The sequence below is a fragment of the Limulus polyphemus genome, unplaced genomic scaffold, assembly GCF_000517525.1.
Source record: "Limulus polyphemus unplaced genomic scaffold, Limulus_polyphemus-2.1.2 Scaffold1851, whole genome shotgun sequence".
NCBI lineage: Eukaryota > Metazoa > Arthropoda > Merostomata > Xiphosura > Limulidae > Limulus > Limulus polyphemus.
In genome coordinates, this window is record NW_013667461.1 from 217,675 (window position 1) to 227,813 (window position 10,139).

At 34.2% G+C, this 10,139-nt stretch overlaps 1 protein-coding gene across 1 annotated transcript in view; it reads left to right on the forward strand.

Moving 5' to 3' along the window:
- LOC106465153 overlaps window positions 1–8,977 on the forward strand; it is a 46,782-nt gene extending 37,805 nt beyond the window's left edge. Inside the window, exons 7-8 of the mRNA XM_013925351.2 lie at window positions 2,539–2,647; window positions 4,180–8,977. Coding sequence (XP_013780805.1) covers window positions 2,539–2,647; window positions 4,180–7,281 — 3,211 coding nt within the window. The 3' untranslated portion in view covers window positions 7,282–8,977. The remainder of the gene's footprint in view (window positions 1–2,538; window positions 2,648–4,179) is intronic.
- The last annotated feature ends 1,162 nt before the right edge of the window (window positions 8,978–10,139 follow it).

Consider the following 10,139-nt stretch of genomic DNA (forward strand, 5'->3'; position numbering starts at 1 on the left):
TAAACAAAGAACCCAACATAAACAAACGAAAAATACAAGGAATCCATCTTAATTGAACAAAACAACCCTACTCTAAACCAACACCCCGGGGTGCCTAGATACCTCTTCTAAGTTTCACAACAGTTCCGGTCATGTGACTTCATTGTTCAATCTGTATATATATATCTGTGTCAGTATAAACTACTTGCACCTGATGATGACAAAACCTTGTCGAAACGTTGTACGTTTGCTGTTATGTTAAACTTATATTAAAGTTTTTCTTCATTACCCATTCAAACCGTCTCCAGCCATTACAGTCTTTAAATGACATATAAAAACAAAAAGGAAGCCACATGGGGATAAGCTGCCTCTAATTTGTTTTCTTCTGTTAGTTCATTGAGAGTGTGATGTTTTAGGTCTTTCCCCAGTTGCTTTTGACTCTGCACCTTACTTGATGGCTGAAAGGTATAGGAGCAAATTTTTAGTTTTCTCTTCATCCACAGCCATTGTGGTTCATACTGGGAGGTTTACTTCTCAGTTACGTGAAGGGGCAGCTATGCTTTATCCAACATGGTAGTTAGAATTTCTTGATTTAGCCTACTACTGCCAGGTGAAAGATTTTTCTGACTCTCAAATAATACATCTGGTCCTCAAATTTTGGGGTTCTAAGATGGAGTTTGTAGTTAACCTGAATAGATCGATGTCCCCTGATGGGACAGAGTAAGTCTATGGACTTACAACTCTAAAATCCAACATTTTGTTTTCTTTGCACTTCTGTCTTCACTTTGTTGGAAGACTCTCAGGATCACCAACTTCATTGATGATGAGCTGGAACCATTGTTAGCATGCAACATTGGTTCAATTGTTGGCTGCTACATTCCTTCCAGTTGTTGTTTATTGTCTGAAATTTCATTGGCTCCTAAAGAGGGTCATAGTTCCACCCTTATTCATGGGTACCAATCCCCGACATCAGCCACTTGGTACATTGGTACCCAGAATAGATTCTGTCTATATCCAAGGGTTATGCAGCTTTGTCGGATCAACACAGTGATGTCTGTATATATATATATTTAATGCCTTCAGGGTCTGTGGGGGCTTGGCTCTGAGATTTTCTGCAAGTGTGGTTACCTTAACCATGGATCCAGGAGGACTACAGGCCCTTGAGTCAGGATTAGTCATTCAGTTCACATCTTCACCAATATTATCCACCCAACCTGTAGGAGTTTGGTTGGTCTGGGGTTAGTGAGAGAGTCATGGTAGTTTTTACGAGGTTTTATTTCCTTCGATTGTTGGGGCTAAGAAGACAGGAGATTGGTGTCCTGTCATCAATCTTTCTCGTTTTCAATCAATGCCCAGATTCTCCAAGGTTCACAAGTTACTCATTCCTCAATCTGAGTTGACATTTTTCTTACTGTGGTTATGGAGGTCCAAGGGATCATAAACATGGATTCACTGGATTCCCCAATTACCTTAGTCTCAAGGAGTTGTTCAGTTGGGACACAACTAAGATATGGGTTCCTCTACCAGCACCTCCTCCAAAGATCCATCTCTTCATGAATGCCTTGCTTCAGGGATGGGGCGCATATACCAACAGTCGAAAATTCCAGGGTCTACACGCTGATGACGAGGCTTTTGGGTTTTGGCAGTGAATGCATTCCATCAGGACTGGACGGGATTACAACTCTATGCCTTCCCTCCAATTTATATGTTACCCAGGGTACTAAGTATGATTTATTCCAACCCATTGTTGGGTCCTGTTAACCCTTTCGATACGGGTCACAGGTGAAAGGTCATATCATCTCATTTGTTGACACACATTCAAAATTTTATTGAACAACTATTTCATGAATTTATGTCAATAAGTTTGGTATCAAATGGTAGATTATAATTCAAATTTTAGAACTATTCATTACTCAATTTCAGCTGTGGTGGGCATTATAATGTGCCAAGCCAATCCCACTTTACTTTGGTAAAGAGTAGCCCAAGAGTTGGCATTGGGTGGTGTTGACAATCTGATTTACCTCTAGTCCACCATCCCTTGTAAAATAGGGATACTTAGTGAAGAAAATTCTCCAGTAGCTTTGGGCAGAATTCAACAAAACAAGCAAATTATTGATTTGTTATATCAAGTTATTTCCCTCACTTGTGTTGTTGATGTTTTGTGATTCTGATGTATTTATAGTTTTTGTTGTTGTTATGTGTACATACATATATATTAAACAATGAATCGGGAAAGTAGAATATTCTAATAAAAGGTATTGTTGATTTAATGCTCGTAATTAATTTTGTATAAAATAAATCATATTGGTTCACAGAGAACATGCAAAGTAGAGGTAGAGGTGGTGATATATGAAATCTTAAGGATTATTATATATATATATATATATATATATATATGTGTGTGTGTGTGTGTGTGTGTGTGTGTGTATGATCTTATATCATACAGTGTTTGAACTGGAATAAAACTATGCATTATGAAATTAATTTATTATTGTAGCAACTAAATATCATGTAATGTTCTGTATAATCCATAACATGATTTTTTTTCCCCTGTTCTAGATACACCTCAAATAGGGTCACTAAGGATGTGGTTGCCTTTCATGCTGGGGACTTTAAAGAATTAGTTTCAAAACTACAGCTTGACTTGTATGAACCTCCCATGTCCCAGGTACCTTTCTAATGTATATGTCTTAGGATGTTGAAGATTTAAGAATTGTCTGTGTTATATAGCATGTGGTTTATTATTGCAATTCAGTGAACCTTCATGAATCTGGACATCGACAATCCAGGTGATTTTTTCATATAGACAAATCTTCACAATGAGAAATGTAATCAATAACCCAAATATTCATATTCTGAATCCAAATGGTTATTTATTATGATACATGATTTGGTAATCCGTACATAACTCCAAAAGTATCAAGAGGGCGTCGATCAGAAATGGGAACAAGATTAATAATTATTGACCACAAAACAGCTGCACTAACTAGTGGGTATTGGTTTATGATAATTTTTATTAGAATGACCTTCTACGTGGAGATATAGGTATAAACCTTATTGAGAGGTTATCAGAGTGATTTATGCTACAGTCATGTCAAGTCACATGGCTCCAAAACAAAGGTGCATAGAAATATCAGCATCATTAATATGTGATATTTGTTTTTACAAGAAAGTGCAAGCCTTGGTTTCATCAGTAGATGTCTGCAAGACTTCAAAAATGGTAAATTTTGTCTGGTTGCGTGTTACTATTAAAAACTGCTTCAAGCATGTCAAGACTTTACCTCAGCCTGAACAGAGTGAAACTGTTGACATGTCAGAAGTCTTTAATGAGATTGCTTATGGAATTCATACCTTAATCTTGAGTAGTAATGATGCTGTGTCAGATTATCACTGAATCAACATTGACCCAACAGAACCAACTGGTCAAGACTTTCTAACACAGACTGAATAAGTGCAGCAGTTTTAACTATTATTCATTATTTAATACAAGCAATATCCTAAAAGTTATATTCGATTTGTTGTATATTTAACCAGTACTGTGTATTCTATATTCTTTAAATAGGTCACTGGTTTGAACAGAATGTTTTATGTGATAATAATGAAATGCCACTTGTATAATTATTGACAACATACAGAATAATTAACTGATGAATTTATTGAACATACAGTTGCTTCCAGTTGCATGCCAAAATTACTAGTTTACATACTTACATTCATCAATCAATAACACATGATGTTAATAGTGTCCACTGTATTCAGAATGACTGATTCATTGCTCCAGATGAATTGGTTCATTACAGAGGTGTTCAGATTAATGAGGTTTCACTGTACCCAACTTTATGTGTTTGGTTTGAAGTAGGTTGTTCATTCACGAGTTGCAATACTTTTTTATAGTTGTTCTGTTTTATTCTTACATCACTACTTTTACATTACTAAATACTAATTTTTATTTCTTGATAATGTTTGTTCATATTTATTGCATTAAATTTTTTTTTAATATATGCTTTATTAACAAGAAATCAAAATATATTCAAAAAAATAAGTGTGGCTTTCATTTAAGGTATATTATTGAATTGCATATATGTGTGTGTGTGTGTGAAAAACAAAAGAAAATTCCTGTTTCAGTTGTAATATTTTTTTGTTTATTTTATCAGTTGATATTTATACATACAAATTTTTATCATTTTGTACTACTTTCAGTGTGTACAGTGGGTAGAAGATGCCAAACTTAACCAACTCCATCGTGAAGGAATTCGCTATGCTCGTATCCATTTGTGTGACAATGATATTTATTTCCTCCCAAGAAATATCATCCACCAGTTCCGTACTGTAACAGCTGTAACAAGCGTGGCTTGGCATGTGAGACTGAAGCAGTATTATCAAACTAATGAAAACCATGTAAAACAGTCCAATGATCCGTCCCCTCACTCAAAGACTGCCAAACCTGAAAGTAATAGTTCTTCCAGGAAACCAAAATGTGAAGGTTCTGAATCTCCAACATTGAAAAAAGTGTCTAGTAACATACCAAAAAAAAGAAGTCTGGATGATGTCAGACAGAAAGAAGAACCTTTGAAGAAGAAGAAGAAAGAAGAAAAAGTGAAGGAAGAGAAAAGCCAAATTTCTTCAAAGACACTACACATAGATGACCACAAGAAAGCAAAGGTGAAAGAAGGCAACAGAACAAGATGTGATCTATTGAACAGCAAGGGGCAGTGTGACAAGTCACCACTTTCAGCTATAAAGGAAGAACCATTTTCAGTAGCTGAAAACCGCAGTATTGAAGACAAGTTAATCTCTGAAGTGACAGCTGTTACAGAGATTTCAAGTAACAAAGATTATACAGAAATAAATGTCAAGGAGACCCTTGATACCATCTGTAAACAAGAGACAATTAGCCTGACTGATGGAGAGGAAAATGAACAAAACTTAAGAACTTTTGATTGGAAAGAGAGAAGTGATGAGGAGAATAAAGACATAATACACACCACAGAATGGAAGGAAAGTAGTTATCCAAAGAAATTGGAAGAAATGAACAATATTTTAAATGTATCACATTGCCGTGAAAGTATAACAACATCATACGAATCACCCAGGGAAGTGCTACCTGATGATGATAAATGTAATGATTCATTAGATACCAACAAGAAAAAGGGGGTTTTATATGAGCAAAAACATGATTGTCCCCTTGATGAATTTCACGAGAACTTTGTTTCTGGTGAACCGTCCTGCCACAACCTAACAACTGACAGCCAAGAAAGCAAACACAATGCTGTTGGTTTCTCCAGAGAGACTCAAAACAGTTTGGTATCTGATATATGGACATCAAGTGTTGATCATTTGGATGAAGCTTCATCACATCAGGTTTCATTTACGAAAAATACCAAAGTTCCTGTATTTGAGCAAAATAGTAGGCACTTATCCCCAAAGACAACAGAAAAATCCTTCCTCAGTGAGCAGACTTTGACACAGTTTCCTAAGAAAGTCAATATGAGCTGCATGACTGGTGGTATGGATTGGGAAAGCCCTGGTGAAAATCCTCAAAACTTTGTCTTGAATAGCAACAACTTGCAGACTCTGAATGAAGCAAGTATTGAAGATACAACAACAGAAAAATTGCCAGAGGATTCACTCAAAACTCATATTCCAGCTGCTAATCAAGAAACTATTTCAAAAGACATTTCTCAGCTACAAGGTTCTCTTAGGGTTTCAAATCTAATGAAAGGAAATTCAGAATCAGATATTTCTGATAACAGGCCTGGTTCTAAGGATCACTCTGAAGAGCCTTTGTGGGTCACAACAACAGAACCCGATGTGTGGAAGTGTGAGGACCTTTCAGAAAATGTGCTAAACCAATGCAAAACAGATACTTCAAAACATGAACAACATTCTACGTACAGTTCATTTGACATACAGACAGAATCCCAGGAAAAAAGTTTTAACCTAGAAAGTTGTATATTTAATAAAGAAGAAAACTTTACAAGAGAAAAGAACAATAAAAATAAGAAAAATGGAAAGCTTGAACCTTCACAATACACTGAAACACTGAAAGGGAGGCCTGACTTCAAAGAAAGCAAAGTATCTGACTTCCAAACTGAAGCTGATGAGGGGTTAAAAATTAATGAACAGTTTGATAGGGAAAAGACTGAAAAAGTATGTAACACTTCTTTATCCAAAGAAAATATTTATGAAATCATCATTTCCAAAGAAAATTCTCTTGAGGGGTCTCAGTGCAAAGAAAAATGTCAAGACAGGTCTCAGTCTAGAAGTAAAATTTCTCACAAAACTACACAATCCAAAGAAAAATCTTGTGATGAGTTTCGGCCGAAAGAAGATCCTAGTTTACAACCCAAGTTGGCAGAAACCTTTCATGAAGAATCACAATCTATAGAGAGTTCTCATGATAGATGTGAACTTCAAGGGAAACCTATTGTTGAAAAATCTGGTTCCAAAAAAAATTACCAACACAAAGAAAAGTATTTTAGTAATCCTTTGTCTAGAGAGAAAAGTCCTCACCAGTCTTTGGCAAAAGAAAATTCTTGTGAAATTTCTCAGTTAAAAAGTAAAAACTGTGAAAGATTGCATTACAAAGAAGAAACCCATAATTATTTTCATTCTACAGAAACTAGTAGAAAATATGAGGATAAAGCTTGTAGTAGTTCACAGCCTAAAGAAATGACAAATTTTCTTAAGTCTCATCCTATAGCAGAAAAATCCCATAGGACTCAATCAAAGGAAAAAGCTTGTGACGTGTCCCCATTTAAGGAAAAAGTTCATGACAAGTCTCAGAGTAAGGAAAAGACTTATAGTAAATCTCATTTCAAAGACAAATCTGATAAATATCGATATAGGGAAAAGTCACGTGAGAGAGCTCACAGTAAATCCAAAGAAAAGGAATCGGAAATTACCACATCCAACGAGAAAAGACTAAATAAACCTAGTGAAAGAAAATATGAAAGATCCAAATCAGTAAAGAAGAATCAAGAAAAAGGAGATATTAGAGGTCATCATCATCATGCAAGCAATGAATTAGAAAAATCCTCCAATATGGATATTCCTGTAATCTTAAAACAAAGTTTTCAGGAAAATACTGCTGTTGAGAGTGATGAAAATGGTAATTTACATTCAGAAGACATCAAGGTGAATTTTCATGAAAAATCTGAGACAAAAACCAGTGAGACATTAAGACCACAGTCAGGGACCTCACAAGTTAGATCTCAGACCACAACCACGACATCCAACCTTGATAGACTTAGTCAGTATACAGGTCCCTGCATAACAGAGTTTGAGAAACCTGCTAGCTGATTTACTGATCATACACATGCCTGTTATTGTGCTGCCTTATATTACATAGAAAGGGTTTCATTAAAGCCAGTATATCTGACTTGTATCCCTTGAAAAGAAACCATGCAACTGATAAAGTATTTGGGGCCAAACTGACTGGTGGTGAGTCCATCCTTCTAAAAAAAAAAAGTTGGCCACACACTCTTTAATAACTTGAAAGGTGTGAAAGCTTTGTTTTAAAGTATAAGACGAAACCATTTCATGTTGGCAGACTTTGTACCCAACCTCAATATGTGCATACACTGTGTTTGTAATGAAGTGAAATAATTTATTTTCTTAGAATATTAGACCAGTCACAGTCCTTTAATACTTGTTCATAGCTTGTCTTGATTGAAGAACATAACTTTTGTGTTGCATGTTGTATAATGGAAACGTTTTATGCATCTGGATCTCTTCCTCGGATTTTGAAACATAATTTTTTGCACATCAGAAATTATTGGATTTAATTTTACTTATCTTGGCTTTTAGTTCCCATCCTTAGTACTAGAATGTTGTTTGTTTAAATAGTAGCCATTTCTTTAGTTACATTGTAGTTCATTATGTGATTATTTTGAGATTTAATGATAACCCAGTAACAATTTTAATGATTGCTTACTTTGAAGTTTCACACACCATTTTCTGTAACGTGTGGACTCAGTTTATTTAAGGTCTTTGATTAAATGATGGTGGTAAGAGGTGTAAATTAAGTATGAGAAATACTTTATCTCCTGAAACGACGTATCTGTTATATTCTAATATATTTTATTCAAAAAAAAAGTACAATGTTCCACTAAGAAGCATAATTCCCAGAATCCTCAGAAAAAATTACAAAGAAAGAGAAGAAAGCTGGGTGTTGTTTGAAATTTATTTGTTAAATTAAGAGTAAAAAAACCCATGAGAGGCTGCTTCTGCTGGGAAACTTATAAGTACTAGTAATCTCATAACAGTTTACTGGTGTACTGAAATTCTGCATAAAAATGTAACATGAATCAGTGTCCTAAATAATGTGTAGTCACCTAAAGAATACTTTCTTTAACCTAAGTTGTACCTAGTGTATGTATTAAAGTACATAGAATTTTACAGAACCACTGGGGTCATGAAATGAATAAATGGATCTTTATCAATGAATTCTGAAATGTTTGTATAAAATTGTTAGATTTTATAGGTGAGTGTAAAGCTGCCTTAATTGACTTTTTTTTTCAGTAGTTAAGCTAAAATGAAAGGCAAGTTAACAATTACTGTTGTTGCCTTTTTAATCTTTTTAGTTGGAACTTTTAAAAGATGGCTTACATTGGTCTGATACTCCGTCTGTTCTTTCTTTCTTTCTTTCTTTTTTTGGAATAAATGGACTACACATTGTAATCATCACATTTTGTCCCAAAAAATAAAATTCCACATTAACAACAAAAGATCACAAATTCTCTGTTTTTCTCCTTTAAAAGAAGTAACATTTTTATAATTTCTTCAATATTTTTTATATCCAATCATATGAAAAAAAATCAAAGTTTATTAATGCATTATTCACTGAAGTACAGCCTCAGCAATCCAGCATAATTGTTTTGGCTCAAACTCTGACATGGAACACAGATTCAGTTTGATGAAACTCCAGCTTCTATTACTGAATTTACAGGAACTTGCCACCTCTGCATAACTTTGTGGCTAAACAGTTCTTTGGTGATAATTAAAATTACATGATGTACTTTTTTGTTTTTGTCAGCTAAATGGAAAAGATCCCTTGTACTCACAACTCAGTATTTAGTCTTCAGGAAGTGTATTAATTTCACAAAATTGGCAATTGAGGCTTCTTTTTATATTTTCTTCTAAGCTACAAATTCATGTTGTGTAAACTGGTGTGAACTTATTAAAGATAAACTATCTTTTTGAATGTAGAACTGGTTTTACTTGAAATATTGATATAAAGTTTTTATGCACCATTTTATTGTTTGTAAATACAGATCTGTTAAAATAGATAACTCCTTGGTAATATAATATTTCTGTATCACATTTTGCTTGTTATTTCTAATTTAAAGTGCTATCAACTCCTGATTTTGCTTGTTATATCTAATCTGAAGTGCTATCAACTCCTGATTTTGCTGTTATTTCTAATCTAAAGTGCTATCAACTCCTGATTTTGCTGTTATTTATAATCTAAAGTGCTATCAACGCCTGATTTTGCTTGTTATTTCTAATCTAAAGTGCTATCAACTCCTGATTTTGCTTGTTATTTCTAATCTAAAGTGCTATCAACTCCTGATATTGCTGTTATTTCTAATCTAAAGTGCTATCAACTCCTGATTTTGCTTGTTATTTCTAATCTAAAGTGCTATCAACTCCTGATTTTGCTTGTTATTTCTAATATAAAGTGCTATCAACTCCTGCAAAGTTTGAAAACTATACCACTCTCCTAGTACAAGATTCATACAATAATAATTTAGAACATAATAACCACAAGATTCATCACACTTTAGTAAGTTGTTTTTGTTTAGTTCCTAACCATTCTGTCATGCATAAATATATCATAAAATGAAAATTGTTTAAATACAGTTGTTAGGATTTGTAGGAACAAAATATATTCGTAAATTGCACTGTGTGGCTGACCACTGTACTTAAGTGTATCCCTGTGAAACACAGGAACTTACTAAATAGTTTTGTTTTTACCCGTGAAAGTAAGATGTAGTTTTGTGTTACTTTGTTAGTTTCCAGTTGCTTCAAGACAGTAAGAGGCACTCTTTCTGAGCACATTTTCCTATGTATAGTTTTTATTTTTATTATTACGTCTACAGCAGAGGAAAGCTACATGTAATTTCAAACAGTATGAATTTGTCGTTATTAATATAAGC